This window comes from Lemur catta, chromosome 11 (assembly GCF_020740605.2).
Source record: "Lemur catta isolate mLemCat1 chromosome 11, mLemCat1.pri, whole genome shotgun sequence".
Classification (NCBI taxonomy): Eukaryota; Metazoa; Chordata; class Mammalia; order Primates; family Lemuridae; genus Lemur; species Lemur catta.
Window position 1 is genome coordinate 72981986 of NC_059138.1, and position 17911 is coordinate 72999896.

Below are 17911 nucleotides of genomic sequence, written 5' to 3' on the forward strand. Positions count from 1 at the left end.
TTCCCCAGTCAAGGCTCCTGTGTGTTCCCCACGCTGCTCAGCCTTAGGCTTGGTCCAAAAAGGCAGAAGAAACAAAACTTGGGCTAAAAACTAGAGCAGAGGTTTTGGCTGGGCTATGGCGTCCCAATGGGTTCCCCAGCTGTCCAGGCTGCTCTTCCCTTTTTCAGATTCTCTTGCAATAGTTTTTCATTCGGCAGATTTTCAAGAGGGAGGGGAGAAAAAGAAGGAAAAGAAAAGTATATGGTGATTTCTAACACATAATCCTTATCACTTTGGGGTCTCTCTTCCCCTCGATGCGCTTGGTGAAACTCCCATTAACACTAATGGGAGTTACAGGAGCACATGAGGGGAAGGGAGACCCCCACCGTGCGCAAGATGCATCTCTCCCTAGATGTGCATCATGAGCATTTCATTAAATCTCACTGCTGTAAAGAGGCAACAGAGCTAGCGATTTGGCAATACTGGGAAAAAGATGCATTTTCGACTGTGCTTTCTATAATCTTGATGATGATGTTACCCAAAGACCAACCTCATTTCTGTGTCCCATATGTGAGCTCTGTTAAAGAATAATTTGTTTATGTCACACAGCTACATGTACATATGATTTACTATTCTATCTATTTCAGCATGCAATACTAGTTATAAAGTAGAAAAATCACAACTAGGGAGAAAACCTGGCAGTATATGTTTATTAGCCTTAGTCTCCTCAGGAAAGTAATGTTTAAATTCTTGATATGAAATCTGGACACAAAAATTGGAATGGTCTTATTCCTTAGAGAGCAGCAAGATTCTCTGGTCTACTTTTTAAAATTTAAAGTGTGGTTAAACATATACAAAAAAATTAAGCGTTGATAAAGCCTCCAAAGCATGATAGGTATACAAAAGTTAACACTGTTCACCTACACACTGAAAAACAATCTATGTGAGATATGTATTTTTTTAAATGGGATGAAGCATAGTATCATAAATATACATTTTGAAATACAAATTAAGTCTGTTTAGTTGTCTTTACTACATGGATTAATTTTTCTATTGTATCCACATTATGATCTATATTTTCAAAATTACACAAAAAAATCACCAATCACCTTATTATGTTTATTTTTCTGAAAGGCATAAATGATTAAAAAAGAAGGTAAGAAAAAATAAATTATCCTGCCTATGAAGAATTTAAACAATGTACTTGCTTCTGCCTTTAAAAACATACAAGAACAGATCATTGGGCAAAGCTAACAATTGTTACGAAAGTATGAATTAAACCTGTAAATGTTGTAGATGCTTTGCAAAGACAAAAACCATGATGATAACAGATGAAACAAATGACAAGAAGATAATGGAGAATCTCTCTCTGGGTGTTATAGATTTAAAAATTATTTTAGAAAGGTAAGAATATTCTATAATATTCAAAAAACTCAAATGGGATCTTTATACACACATACACACATATCTGCAAGATACATAAGCTTGAACATGAACAAACTTGTAAGAAATATAAGATTAATTTTGTTTTTGCTTACATATTTTACATTAGAATGTTTTTTTGTTGTTTTTTTTTTGTAAAATCAGTCAATGTGAAAAATATATAACATTCTTGAGTAAGGTTAGAAGTTCATGTCATATGATGCTCAGCAAGATAGTAATACCCTTGTCAACTCACTGCCCTGCATGGCAAACAAACTTCTAGTGTTACATCTTTGACAGCCTAGGGAAGAGCAAAGGTCACTTCTATGCAAAAGCATTAAAACTGTTGCTTGAAAAGAATTTCATGTCACTAAAGATAAGAATTATCGTAGCGCTTTATAGCTATTGTATGAAAAGCTAGATCTACTTATTGCATTCCTTTGAGGAAAACTGATTTTTTTCTTTTACCTTCAATGGCAAAAATTGGGGAGATGGTAACATTAAAAGGATTTTTGAAAAATATAATTGCTTTAAGCCAAAATATTTGTACCTGAGAAAGATTATCTTTGTGTGTCTACCTTCTATTAATATATCTGCATTGAAATTAAAAAAAAAGAAAACTACATGTTTTTGGCAGAAGCTTCCTGAACATACATACTTAAATTACTATAGAACCGTGTCAAGGTTTCACTAAGCTTTGGTGTTTTACAGCTTCATTTTACAGGACTGGAGTGCTAACATCTAATGACTCTGTCCCACTTCCTTTCTGAAAAAAGCAAACCAAAAGCTTCTGCAGCAACCTGCTTCTGCTTTCCTGTCCGGGTCCAGAATCAGGTCTCTGTTTCCTTTCCACATGTCACAGTAGGAAGGACTCTGGAAGGCTACTTCCTGAACATACACTTCTTGTCCACCCTGCCTCTGACAGCTTGAAAGAGTGATGTATGGATATATCAGAGAAGGGAAGGTGACCCCAACTCCAGCTTTTTGCAAGACACGGGGATGAATGGCAGACCTTGCCCCAGCTGAAATGTGGCTATGAAGAGGTGTAAAGTCCTGATAAGAAGGCAGTCCTCCTCTTCTTTCCGTGTAAAATAATTGCTGGTTTATCAAAACTAACCTCATGTTTGCACTACAGATACGGTTTATCTCCTGCTAGTTGGAAATAACAACAAGCAAGAAAAGTCCGTATCATGTGATTTTGTACATAGCATGTGCAGCTATTTTTCCAGTCTCAGTCGTAATTAGTACTTGGGGCCATTTGCCAAGTGGAAGTGGATAAGGGCAACATCCTTCCTAGCCTTCTAGGCCACCAGTGTCCTTTTCCAATTTTTAAGCTGCTGTCACTGGACTCTGGCATTTCTTACCCAATTCATTTGCTTTCTGTGCTAATCATATGCAATGAAGATATGCATGGCCAACATTTAAACAGGCTGCAGATCAATTAGCGGTCTTAAGTTTATCTGATTTTTATCAAAGAAGACAGAGCTGCGGGTCGATTGTCAGAGCCTGTGTCAAGTTGACCTTTTCAGAGATGTCTACATTGCCAGTCCCCTGGGCAACTTGTTGTCCCCTGTTAGTCTCTGAATGGCAGAAGTCTGTTCTGCTCAAGCACAAAGTATACACAGATGTCTATATTACATTCTTATAGGTTTGACAGCAACTGCATGTTGTATCTATAAACTGTCCTTTAGCAGTGACACTTCCTCAATGATGATAAGCTAATTTATGCAACTAAATCTCCTTTGTGCAGAAATGAAAGCTAATTGAGTCATTACAAAGTAATTCAGGAAGGAATACCTTGTATAAATTGGCTTACTTTATAAATCCTTCTCAAGTGGTTTTCATGCATCCTAAATGGGACTAAGCAGCTTATCAGCCATAAGACATCCAGACCAAACAAGGCAACTTCGGGGAAGCTGTGTATATGTCCTTAGAGCAGTAAGAAAGTAGCTAAAATCAAAGTAAACAACACCAAAATAAGATTGCAGGAATTTACACAATTCATTACCTAAGGTGTGATGAACACTGTCCTGATTCATCTTCCTTTGTTCTTCCATTTTCACCAGAGCACCATCCTCTTCCTCTTCTGTAAACAGACAGTATCAATGACACACTGAAGGGGTAACAATACAGCACTCAGGCCATTTTAAGAGCAAAACTAAAAGTTTATAACACATAAATATTATTTTTTAAAGAATGAAACTACTCAACGTTCACATTCCTTTTTCAATAATCTAATACTGAACAAATAAACTACTATTTCCAAATTGACTTGATAAAATTTAAGATATGTACTAATGCACTGCATATTTTGTTTTAAATACTTAACAGAAACTTATCTGAAACAAACTTAAATTCACAAAAGCCCTTAAATTCGGTAAAATAACATCCAGAATTATACCCATAAACTGCATTATACTGTGTGGTAGGAGTATCACATATAAAATCATCATTCCCTAAAATGTCAATATAGCATGGAGAAAATGGGTCATTTAAAATACAGTTAACCTATAAGTCATTTACTATCAGATATTTCCATGTTTTCTCACTTAATCATCACAGGAAGATACCAGAAGGAGCCTTGCCCTTCAAGGTAATTGCCCCCAAATTATACTGAGGACCTACTACTTGTCATGCACTAAGGTAGATGTTAAGCTTTCACGGATAAATCATTTTTAAATCCTCATTCTATAGATCCGTTAATTTTTAGAGGCTCAAACAGGTGAAGTAACTTCCAAAGAGTGTCATTCAAACTGAAGTTTGTGATTATAAACTCCATGTTCTTTTTCCTAGACTAAAATCACTGATATAGTCAGTGATTTATTTATATTCTTTCCATATTCTCCTATCACATTTCTTCCCCAAGTTATGGAAGACAAGAAGACAAGATCTAAAGGAAAATGGGCTAACGGGGCCTAAACCTGGCAAGTGAAGCACAAAGTACTGAAGGAGTACAACAGGGAAACCATCCCACTGGGGGACACCATGAAGGGTCTGTGGGATGAGAGAATTTAATCAACGAGAGATGGGAAGTAGGATAGTTCCACATAGAGGGAAAGGCATTAACTTTAAAAGAACAAGGCACAGTAACATTCATTTTGACTAAAGAATGTGGTACTCATGGGGAAGAGCAGTATGGGGGATAATACTAGTAGTTTGGGCCAGTTGTTGAGGGCCATGAACATCTGGTTATGGATGCTGGACTTTTATTTGGTGGGCAACAAGAGCCCTAGAAAGTTTTTGAGCAGATAAAGGGCAGAACTGAAACGATACTTCAGGAATGAACATCTGACCTCACTGTCTCAGACAGAGGGCATCTGGAGGAGGGGCAGGGAAGGGGACCACTCTAGATAAAGGGGAAGGAAGTCCTGAACTGAAAGGGCAGAGGAAATGGAAAGGAGATGGATGAAAGATAAAGGAACTAAAATTGATAAGCTTTGTGCCTAACTGGATTTGGAGGAGTGAGAGGAAAAAAAAGAGCAAGCAATGATGGCTCAGGTTTTGAGCTTAGTTAGCTGAGAAATGGACATAATATTCCTAAAAAGAGGATAGACAACATAATTTATCCTGCTGGGGGAACACAAGGAGTTGTGTTTTCGGCATGAGGGATTCAGTGTGCTGGTGGGGCAACCTAGAGACAATGTCCAGAGGCAACTGGGAAGTATGGTAGACCACACCAGTCAGGACTGCAGGTGTAAATGTAGGATTCTCCTGCAAATTTTAGATGGGGATTAATCAAAATCAGCATTTCAACTGAGCTTGAGAGTTACTGTACTTAAAAGACAAGTATAACTGTTCTGAATTTTTGTAAGTCAATTCAAACAAAAAAATGAAAGCTCCAATATAAGAAACAGCTGAAAATATACGGCACTTTGTATATATTGTTAACCCTAACACTGACAATTTAATATGGTTCCATCAAATAGCAATTAATACTAAACATTAAATCCCATCTCTTTTCTCTTCAACAATAGTTGCCTCACTTATACCAAACCTTAAGGATTAGTTATCATAAATGGGTTAATAGGTGTTTCCACATACATTTTAAAGGCAGAAGGGACAATTACAGTCCTTTAGTCCAACCTACTGATTTTACAGATAATCTTTTAAAAGGTGAAGGAAAAAGCTATTCTTCCTTTTCACACATTCTCTTTTCCTAGCACTCACTCCCCTTCATTCCAATTTGGCCACAAATTGAATAATAAGGAGTAAATTAAAAAAGTTAAGGGCATTTGTCCTCAGTCAAAAGCCGTAACTACATCAATACAGTGAGCACTATTCTTGGCTTTCAAGGAAAGACTGTGGTATTTTAGACTCATCACCCAAAGTCAGCATCAAGATATCATAAAAAATTAATTACAATAATCACATAGAAAAACTCGGCTCTTTGGTAAAGTTAACAATGGATTTAGAAGAATTTATTACTGTGAAATTATTTTTATTTTGTTAAAATTTAAGTGCCTATAATGTGTGCTCTGGATTGTATACTGGTGTCAGAGAAACTTGTCCTTAAGAAATATATTCTTAAGTTGTCAGAATAATGATATTAAAAATATTTACTTAAGTATCAACATTTACTGTGAAGTATCCAAACTGAAATCTATGTGAGATGCTATTTAATAAGCAGTATTTTAGAAGATGAGATGCTCATTAAAAACACTTCCTTTTTTCATTTCAAACCTAGTACTGGTATTTTCAGGTCAAAGCCTTATGAACTGCATACATAAATTTTTCCTAATATTCAAATAACTAATTTTATCTTGGGCTAACAATACAAACAGCTTCCATATAAAAGAAAGGAAAATAAAATTTGGTATGTGTTCTTAAATCTTAGGTGGGGGGAACACTCTGACTGAATATTGGCTACAACCTGGCATAAAGGAGATGTTCAATAAATACGGAGTGATCAAATGGATTCAAAAATCATGAAAATAAATCCTAACATATTGATTTATTAACAGAATAAAGCTCTCCACACCACTAAAAAAAAAATGTAAGGACAAATGACCAAAATTCTAGGCAATAATCACCTTTACATTATATTGGAACTATATACACACACATGTTGTTTTATTTAGATTTATTATTAAACATTTTATTTTGGTGTTGAGGCACAATGCCATTATACAATACTAATTAATACCTCAAATAGTCAATGTTTGTGAGTTAATATATTCCATTCAACATTTTAATAACAGTAAACAAAAACAGCTCAGCTATGCAGTAAAATCCATCAAACCACACAGATGGTTATAAGGTTTTCATTATGTGGTTTCCATAGCAATCATATTGCAAATCTGGAAGCTTCTTGCAAATAAGCAGCTTGTATTTACATGCCTCTCAGCTGCAGCACAAAACTCTTCAACGTGTGAAGTTATTATTCCAATCACATATTGTTAGAAGAATCATCAGGAGATTTTTTTTTTGATCAGACAAGATGAAAATAGCAATAAAGCGAGCTAAGTGCAGAAGATAATTCAAACATGGTTACACATTTACTAAACTAACCAGTGAGTATTAGAAATGTTCTAGTAGTCATCAAAAGGTTTTAACATTAAATCCTGTCAAAAATATAACACTTCCAGGTGCAATCAGATCCTATAGAACCCAAAAGAATATACTATACCCCAACCCTCTTTTTAATAGATATTTTGCCTTTTCTCCGAATTGAGCAAAGAGAGGAAGAATAGCAGGAAATTTGAGTCTCCCAAATTTTTTTGGATGACTACCATTTGAGGAAATGCTTACTGTGAGAAAAGTCAAGACCTTTATTTTTTCCTTTTAGATAAATCAATTTAATTTACAAATTGATCCAGTTCCATAACAGATGGATTATTACCCTAATAAAGATTGCAAATCTGTCTAGCTATGCAGTTTTTATAAAATGGCTATTTCTGGCTTACTAATTTTCTTGTTTTTAGGATAAATAACCAAAAAAGAAGAGTGCTGAGCAAATGACACATTTAGCTGACATTGCTTGAAACGGGCTGATGACAATTTGTTAGCACCAAGTCAGGGTGTGTGATGTTCACATCAGGGCTGAGGATTGATTTTATCATCTCTTCCAGGGAGAAGAGGAAGACAACATAAGAAAATCTCTGACTCACACAATGATTACCTTTCTCACTAAACACCCTCAGAAAACAGCTTTACGGAATTACAATCCATTTTAAAAGACATAAAACACAGAACCAAAAGTTAAGCTCTGAAATAAAATTTGAATTTGGATCTTGACTTGACCAGGCATTATTTGATTATGTGACTATATATTTTTCTCAAGAGAAGTTAATATTTATTGCTTAAATGTTCATACTATATGCACTTATATCCATTATGTAACTAAATCCTCATAATAATTCTATGAGGTAATAATAGGTACTTTTATCATCCATTTTATGAATGTGAAAAATGAAATTTACAGAGTTTGAATACCTTGTCCAGGTTCACACATCCAGTTAGTACATGAGCTGTGATTTAAATTTCAGGCATGAGCTATTAAGCCTTAGCTCTCAGCCATAGTGTCCCTTCCCTGAGTTTCATTAAAACCTTTAAGTCACAAGTAGATTGTTTTCTGAAGTTTTATTTAAATATTGGCTGTTGGTGGACCTGGAAAACATTTTCACACAGGTGGGCAGGTTCTATACTATCATAGAATTGTATCTGATGTACATCTTAGGTTAAACAATCTTTTTAGTGCTGGTTTAGAAACAATTGCAACTTGGGGTTCCTGAAACATCTAGTCTTCTCCTTTCTCCCAGCTTTCCTTCCCCACCTCCAGCTTTTCACAAACTAGACTGCTCCTAAAGCCACCCCACACTGACACTTTGTAAAGGTTTCTAACACAACTCTTAATTGAAGACAGATTTATTTCTAAGCTATCCAGCTTCTTTTCTATCTCAATTTTAATAAAGAAATAAAGAAAACATGTTTAAATGGAGATGGTAAAGGTGAGTCTTTCTACATATAAAGGTTTGAAAGAAGTTGAAGTTCACCTTCATTTAGGAGCAATGGGCTATCCTGCACATTTCATCAAGGAGTTCGGCTCCAGGGTATTGCAAGCAAGATGTCCCCGTATGGGAGAAGATGAAAGAGACATGGGGAAACAGAAGACACCACTGGCTAGTCCTAGTGCTACAGTGTAAAAGAAGGGAGAAACTCTGGGAGGATTCACACAAACGGCACCTCACCCTCTCTTCTTTCCTATGACCTGTGGCAAGCCACCAACATTGGTGGAAGGGTTGGAAAAATTAAAGAATAGAGTCCAATAGGTATGAGCAAGAGATTCAAAGTTACAACAATGAGGGAAAGTGAGTTCCTTAAGGACTTATAAATCTAGTACTGTTATTAATATAAATGTGATACTTCTAAAGGATTTTTCTGTTTAATAGACTGACATATTTTATAGTAACACATCTATTTTATAAAGATATAAGCATGTGCCTTTTAGCATTACACAAACCTCAAAATGAACAGAAGGATAAAGATGACTGAAATAGCATAATTAGAGTCAAGTTTACTCTCATGGAAATTAGGCAAAGTGGGGCCTTTTTTTTTTTTTTAAAGACAGGGTCCTGCTCTGTTGCTGGAGCTAGAGTACAGTGGTGCGATGAAAGCTGACTGCAACCTCCAACTCCTGGGCTCAAGTGATCCTCCTTCCTCAGCTTCCCAAGTAGCTGGGACTACAGGCTTACACACCACACCTGGCTAATTTTTATGTTTTTTTATTTTTGTAGAGACAGGGTCTCACTATATTGCCCAGGATGGTCTTGAACTCCTGGCCTCAAGCAATCCTCCCACATTGGCCTCCCAAAGTGCTAGGATAATAGGCGTGAACCACCACAAAAGTTGGGCCTATTGTTGCAGTTCTAATTACTCATATAAACTGACACTGCTTCTAATTCTTAGTGTCATCTCTGTAGTACAGACTAGGAAGAATAATATTTATCCTACAGAACTTTGAACAAGAATCTGGTAGGACAATAAGACAACCAGACTTCTCAGGGAAAAAAATGCACAATTAGTATGCATATCAAGTTTATTACCTTAGGAGCTAGGTATTTCATAGCAATTTATTAATTTAGCAAGCAAGAAGGTTAACATGATATAAAAGGCAACAAAATAAGCAATAATTGTTCAACCACACAACCTACTTTCACCTTTGACATTCTATAAGGTTTAATATGGAAAGGTTATCATTGTACTTCAAAAGCAAAAGCAAATACCATTAGATTGTAGTAAATTTCTGTACTATGATATTAAATTTAATAATTGAAACTCAATTCTGAAAATGTAAAAATAATGATTTTCACATAGAGATTACATTTGTTAACATGGTTAGGATGTTGAAGGAGAAACTCAAACTCAAGCAAAGATCTCTTTTGACAGAATCAGGAAAAAAAAAAATCTTAGAAGTGAAAGAAACCTTAGATATAATTTTATTCAATTTCCTCATTTCATAAAAAGGGAAGTGACCCATGGTGCTGAAGGACTAGACCAAGGTCCCACAGCTTGTACCCTGTACCTTTCTCCCTGCAACTCCCTTCTGTGCAACATGCACTGCAGACGTTTCTGAAAAAGTCATCAGCTGCTTAAGAAGTACTTCCCTATTTCAGGAGCTGTCTTATACACACTTGATCATCTACAGGCAATTATGGCAGACAGGCAAAGCATATAGGTTTAAAATAAAGTTCTAATAGGTCAGACTCTGTTGGACAGAAGCAACTGTGAGTCAGAAAACTATCCTACTCCTAAAGAGCACTAGACATTGGGAAATTATGGAAGGGGGCTCTTTCTTGTCCCGGTGTATTAGTCACTGTATGATATAGTATAACATTCCTCTAGCTATCCTATAAAACACAAATTCTTAAATTTTAATTAAAATTTATAATAAATTCTGTTATACTAAACTTCTTTTAAGCCAGGAAAGTCTGAGTGAATTTATTTCTCATTTATAGTGACCTCTGTATCCGGCTCTGGATTTCTGGTACAATTATAGGTCCTTTTTTTCATTTACATTAACCTTTTTTCTTATTCTTGTTACAAAAGCAATATCTACTCATTGCTGAAAGTCAAAAATAGAAATAAGCAAAAAGAAAAAGATTTTAAATCATCTATGATCTATCCATAGCCACTATTAACACCTCTTTCCAGGCCACCTTTATTCACACATGGTTTTCTTGATTCTTATTTTTAATAAGAAAATTCCAAATATTTCAATATCCTCATATGTTTCTTATCCCAAATATGTATGTATTTCATTATAAACTGTTTTGAATCCTTTATTAGAAAGTAAAATATTTCATCTTAACTTAGATTTTGTTTGTTTTAAATTTTATTAGATAAAAATACTATTTAATGATAAATAGGTAGTGTTAAGGTGTAATTGTAATGTGGCTGTTTTATAAGGATCTACAACTACCTACTACAATCTCCAGAACAAAAGCAGATGTACAGATGCAGAGCTTATTTTGCTCTGTTTCCTCTGCTTGCCTATGCAAATATACCCTTCCTCATCAGGCACAGTGTACCTTAACCTCATTTTCAAGAACCCAAGAAAGAAAAAAGCACAGACTTATGAGAGGAATCATCACCATTACACTTATTGGCTCCATAGCCCTTGTACCAGCAGTGGTTTCCAAGACCCTTTTGGTGGGGGGTGGTCTATGAGGTCAAAACTATTTTCATAATAATACTAAGACTTTATGTGCCTTTTTCACTGCGTTAACATTTGCAATGATGCTGCAAAGCAATGATGGGTAAAACTGCTGACACCTTAGCATAAATCAACATAGTGGCACCAAACTGTCATTGTATTTTTCACTGCCTTGCAACAGCATACAAAAAAAAAAAAGAAAAGAAAGAAAAGCCAATTGCACTGAAGAATGTCCTTGATGAAGCAGTAAAAATTATTTTCACCTAGTATTAACCTTGAGTACATATCGTTTTAACATTCTGATGAAATCAGAAGAATGCATAAAGCTCTTCTTCTGCATCACCAGATGTGCCAGGTATGAGTGTCAAACTGAACGAGCATTTTTTTTTCCTAAGGAACACCATTTTTACTTGAATGACTGACAAACTATGGTTATTCAGACTTGGGAATGTGGCAGACATTTTTTCAAAACTAAACACAGCTTGTCATTTCAAGGAAAATAACAGTATTTACTGCCAATGATAAAATCTGAGCTTTTGAGCAAAAATTAGAATTTTAGAAACTTGTATCTGCCACTGTAAGCTTGAAAGCTCCTCAGTATTTAAAGACTTTTCCAATGAGATCAAGGGTAATATGAACGAAATGTGGTTTTTTAACTGTGTCATAATTGTGTTAATATTTGGAAGTGCTGCATAATGTAATGAACCAATATGTTCCAACTGACCAAATGCATGATGTTACAAAATCAGGCATGTGTAAAAGATCCATTCAAAGTGCAAAACAGACCCATGAATTTTAATGTAAAAGAGCATGAAAAGTTCATTGATATGGTTTCTGATTCTACATTGTACTAACCTTTACCACTTGTCGAGAGTCTTGGTACAGTATCAAAAAAGAAGACCTACAATTACCTGCAAGGACTATTAAAGTACCTCCCTTTTCCTACTACATATCTGTATGAGGTGGATTTTTCTTCATATGTTGACTGTAGTTAAACTAAAACAATATAGCATAACACATTGAATGTAGAAACAGATATGAGACTCTAAATATCTTCTATCATGACAGATATTCAAGGAAGCCGTAAAAATGTAAACAATGCCATACTCTTCTCACTAATTTTTTGGGAAAATACAGTTATTTTTCCTAAAACTAAGCTATGTACACAATTAATTAGGTTTATTTTTGTGATTTTAAAATTTGTTAATAAATAAACATTTTTTTAAGTTATCAGTTTTGATTGCTAATACAGTAAATAGTAAGAGGTAGAACCTACATAAACAAAAGCTTTTAGGGAGTCCTCAATAATTTTTAAGATTGGAAAGGGATCCTGAGACCAGTAAGTTTGAAAATGGCTGCCCTGTACTTTCGAGGGTGGTTTTAATTAAATATCTAAACACTGTTCATCACCATATGAAAAAAATTGGTATCCTGCTAACCTAGAACACAATTTGATAATTATTTTATATCCCCAAAGCACACAATCTCAGGATTGAATCACATTACACTGCTGACTCATATTAGTCATTGACCAAAATCCCTATGTGTTTTTCCCATTTGCTGCGAAGCCAAGTCTTTACTTTCTTATACTTGTGCAACTAGATTTTTGGAGCAAGTGGGACATCCTATCATATTTCATTTTGTTAGATTTGACCTATGATTTGAGTCTACTGAGAGCAGGTTTGTATGTCTTCATCCAAGGCACTGATGAATATGTTGGATATGACAACATTGAGAATAAAGTTCTAAGGCATTCACAAAATCAATTAATTAGCACCCCTTGGGCACAATTGTAGAGTCAGTTATCCAATGATCTCTATACCTATAAAGATTTCACAAGATTAGATAATTAGATAAAATGAACAATATTTGATAGCACAACAAAATGACAATAAACAACAGTAACTTAGGGTATACTTTAAAATAATTAAAAGAGTGGAATGGGAATACACTAACACAAATGTTAAATGCCTGAGGTGATGGATACTCCAATTACCCTGATTTGATTAATTCACATTATATACCTGTATCAAAACATCACATGTACCCTATAAAAATATACAACTATTATGTACCTGTAATAATTAAAAACAAAAATATATATAAAAAGATTTAATAAGAACATGTCTTGCTGAAGTCCAGTTATATGTCTGGTCATTTCCTTGAACCCATACTGGGTTCTAATAACTAGTGTTTAATTTTCTAGATAGCATAAAAGATTCCTTTTAATATTTTATGTTAGTAGCTTCTCTGAAGTCCACTTCAAAGCCCTTAAATTATCTAGAATTTTCAGAAGCCACCCGTAGTGGATACCAGACGCCCTTTTCAGAACCAAGACAGCCATACTCCGACTGCCGTGTCCCTCACGAGGAATTGCTTCAATTGCAGGGAATTGCTTCACTCAAGCTTACACCCATCCCAGAGGACAGCCTGGAGCCAATGATTAGCTAATGTGAGAATACAAAGACAGGCCTCTTTACTTCAGTTTGGCACAACCCTGAGAAGTCAGCCCAACCTAGTCCTTCCTTCTTCACTTTCATCCAAGGGTACAAGATCACTCACCCATAAACCTTCTACATGCAACTGTTTAAAGAGTCTGTTTCAGGGAACCCCACTTAAGATACTGTCTACTCTTTTTGAGAATTTTATAATGTAATTGCTAGACATCAGACTTCTAACCACTCTCTCATCCTTCATGTTTCCCTCAAAGTCAGTGCGAGTAGTTCAGTGACTTCATTTACAAGTCCTCTTGTAATGTACTGTAGTTTTATCTGGGCCAGAAGACAAACTTAAATTTTACTCATCTTCAAGGTATAGCTCAATGTCCAACCTTAGAAGCTTTTCCCAGATCTCTCCAGGCAGCTGATCACCCAGCCCTTTGTGCTCTCCCGGACTTGGTTCAGACCTCTGTCATCACTCCACTCACAGGTACTAGCTAGTCCACTTTTCCTCCAGCTGTGAACTCTCCAGGGGCTTATTCATATCACCACAGCCTAACCCAGGGGCTGGGACAAAAAAAGGTTTTCCAGGAATGTTTGTTGAATGAAAATGAAATGGATTTTGGCTAGCTCGGTATTCTACTTGAATCTTTGCCAATCCTGGGCGTCTGTTCCCTCTTACCAATCTTACTAATTCTTCATGGAAAAGAAGCAAATAGAAACTGAGCTGTTTTCTCAGGGACAGTAAGTAGTTCATATTGCCCCTAATAAGTTTTGTAAAGAAACAAAAACACGTAGCTATTGTGCATTTTTATTGTACTTATCATAATTTATAAATTTAATCTATTTTTATATCTTCTTTGGTTATTTGGCCATTTCAATGGTTGATACCTGTCCCTTTAAAAGTTGCACCCATTGAATAGATTCTAGCACAAAAACATTGATGTATTTTAGTTTCTCCCCCACTTTTCCTCATTGGGATCATTTACAATTAAAATCCAAATGGCATTTTAAAATACTTGTTGTCTTTAGAACTACACATTTTTTGCCTATTCTTTCTCTGAATTTTCTGAAATCTGCCTTCCTAAGGTCTAGGCAAATGTGTCTGGCTAATGGCCAGTCTTTTCTTCACTGGCTGTCATGGATTCTAAGATGACAACTGCTTTGGTCCAATTTTTCCAAAATTAAATATGTGGATATAGCAGCAGTTTCCCTATTTATTTCCTATATCCTTCAGCCCCACTCATTTTTTAATATGGCACTTACATGTTTAAATTATACCTGAAGAAAAAGATGCAATGGTAATTAATGACTACTTACTGCTTTCTCTCTCTCTATATATATATATATATTGCTTTCTCAGTGTCAGTTCTTCTTGGTTGAAGATTCCTAGTTGCTGAATACTAGAAAAATTAATCATCCTAATCCCTGATTCTGTGTGTCCCAGCTAGTAAGAAGCTGAGGGTGGGGAGAGTGTCACTCTCAGTCCCTCAGTCCTTTGTGCTTAGCTGGCTGTACTCTACAGTAATAGCTACCACCTGCTTAGATGGCCTAAATCCAAGGAATGAAAGGGATCAAGCACATAGGATTAAATATTTAACATTTATAGGGCAATAAACAAATAACATCCCCATTTGTATTTTTCTATTACCCCTACATGCTCCCTCTACAATATGTGACTTCCAGTTGGGAACTAGATATCATGAGCCACATCAAAATCCCTGCATATCACCGAGATGTGTTGTTTACCTAGAGCAGTAGCTCTCAAACTCTAGCTGGGATCAGAGTCATCTGGAGGGCTTGTTAAAACCCAGATTGCTGGGCCCCACCCATAGAATCTCTGATTCAGTGGATTTGGGGTGGGCCCAAGAATGTGTATTTCTAATAAGTTACCAGCCCATGCTGCAGGTCCCAGGACAACACTTTGAGAACCAATGACTCAGAGTCATATCTTCTAAGGCTTTCTTTTAAGGTTTCAAAATTTGAGTGTTATGTCATTAGTTGAATGTAAGTTAACTAGAACATTCTATCTTCAAATATCACTTGTGTTTCAAGCTTCAAAATATAGGTATACCTCACTAAATAATACCAAAGTAAAATGAATTATAATGGAATTAGTAAGGCAGGAATTATGCTCACATATGCTCTCAACAGACCCATACATGCTCTCAACGGATACAATGGAACTACATAAATGCAAATAGAATTAGTATTCTAGAAGTTTGTGTTACCTTCTTTCACTAGCTATACAAACTTAGACAAGTTAATTAAACTCTCTGAACCTCAATTTTCTCTTCTGGATAACAGAAATATAAAATCTGCTTTACAGATCTATTGTGAGGACAAAATTAGGTAAAGTAGTCAACACAATGCCCACTGCATAGAAGATTTATAACAGTGATTAGAATCATAATTATCAAGCACCATTAGGCACTGTATACTTAAATCTCAGTCAAAACCCTATGAAGAAGGTTTGCTGTCATGCCCATTTTACAGATGAAGAGACAGAGGCACAGAAACAAGTAACTTGCTCAGTGTAACACAGTTATAGTAAGTAGTGTCAGCATTTGAACCCAGGCAGTCTGCCTCCAGAGCCCAAGTTCTGAAACACTATGCTTTTTCTTCCCTTGTGGTGTAAGACCCTGCATATATTACTTATTCCTGTATTTGTTAATTAATTATAATAAATAGCACTTTAATCTATTGCCATAACATGCAACTTATGAGAAACTTAATATCATGATGTCATATTGACGTATATTCTTATTTTTAACAATCTTCAATGACAAAATAACTTGGCTGACAATCTAAAAAAAAAAAAACCCTCCCTTGAAAAATAGTGTACACTGCCGAAAAAAGGGAGAAAAGTCATGTTTGTAATGGCCACAGCAAGTGAAGAGCTTGGCATTTGGCCGTTCCATTTTTCTTTCAGTTGGAAGGCAGCTTATAAATGGAAAAAATCATCTCCCATCGCCTCCCTCCCAGAGACTGAACATGACAAAAAAACAGAGTAAGGCCAAGCTCTGGAGCAAGCGGAGCTGAAAGCAGCTTCCATCCTACCCAGGAACACAAGTACACTGATTTTGATTAATCCTGAATAAAGTAGCTGTAGTTTTGTAACAGATTTAATTCTGGGAAAACATAAAAAATACATCAAATTAAAGCACTTTCCATAATACAAAAGAATGACACTCTCAAAATACAAATTTCCAGGTACCTATGAGAGGCTCTATATAGACTTTCGGAATTATGTTTTTAAGATATTTTCTTTTTTTTTTTTTAAGACAGAGTCTTACTCTGTTGCCCGGGCTAGAGTGCCGTGGCATCAGCCTAGCTCACAGCAACCTCAAACTCCCGGGCTTAAGCGATCCTCCTGCCTCAGCCTCCTGAGTAGCTGGGACAACAGGCATGCGCCACCATGCCGAGCTAATTTTTTCTATATATTTTTAGTTGGCCAGATAATTTCTTTCTATTTTTAGTAGAGACAGGGTCTCACTCTTGCTCAGGCTGGTCTCGAACTCCTGACCTCAAGCGATCCACCTGACTTGGCCTCCCAGAGTGCTAGGATTACAGGTGTGAGCCACCGCACTGGGCCAAGATATTTTCAATTCTAAGGTAAGAGGTGTTTTCTTGACAGACAAATTTATGATAAAATATGTTATAATGCCTGGAAAAGGAAAGATCTTCTAGAACTAAGATATTTCTATAGAAAGGGGCTGTCAAAAGAAGCAAGGTAAAACCTGCTGGGGTAAGAAGGGAAGGTTAGGCACATAAAACTCATTTGATGGAGGTCTAGGTGTTCATTCCTGCAAAATAGTATTTGATGTCTTTCAAAGTACATGTAAAAATTTGAGCTTAAAAAACAACACACTTGTCCAGCTTGGGCCCCCTAAAGGGATAGGTTGAACTCTCATTTGCAAAGCTTCTCTTACTGGGATTCTAGAAATAAAGCCAAGATAAATAAAATGTCTGGTCTTATATAGAAGAGCCAGAGTATTTTTAACGTGCATGGCGGGCAAACCAAATCTTACTTTTTTAAGGCCTCACCCACAGTGTCCTAGAGTAGCAAAATGAAGTAAATTATCCACTCCGGGAAGACAAATCCCTGCTACCTTAGAGGTCTAGGGTCTAGGCAGTGTCAGTGCTCCAGAACTAACCCCCAGCCAATCTGCCAGTATGACAAAGCATTTTTACGTTCTCATCCCCAAACCACAACTGTTCAGATATTTTATATTTTTTAAAAAAGTTAAATATGACATTTTATAAATATTTCCTGGCATTTTTAGTTAAAATAAATGTTATGCTATAATTATGTATATTAAAATGCAATTTAGGGCTTTATTTCCATCTAATTAAATAATGCAATCAAACATGTAAATTTAATGGCAAGCCCAACTATAGTACTTAATTAAAGGGTCAT

General features: G+C 35.8%; 1 protein-coding gene across 3 annotated transcripts in view; it reads right to left on the reverse strand.

The window, feature by feature from the left end:
- The window catches only part of SKAP2 (src kinase associated phosphoprotein 2), a 179766-nt gene that overhangs the window by 18030 nt on the left and 143825 nt on the right, over nucleotides 1-17911 (reverse strand). For all 3 annotated transcript variants that reach the window (XM_045564526.1, XM_045564525.1, XM_045564527.1), the window contains one exon: nucleotides 3410-3487. In XM_045564526.1, coding sequence (XP_045420482.1) covers nucleotides 3410-3487 — 78 coding nt within the window. The remainder of the gene's footprint in view (nucleotides 1-3409; nucleotides 3488-17911) is intronic.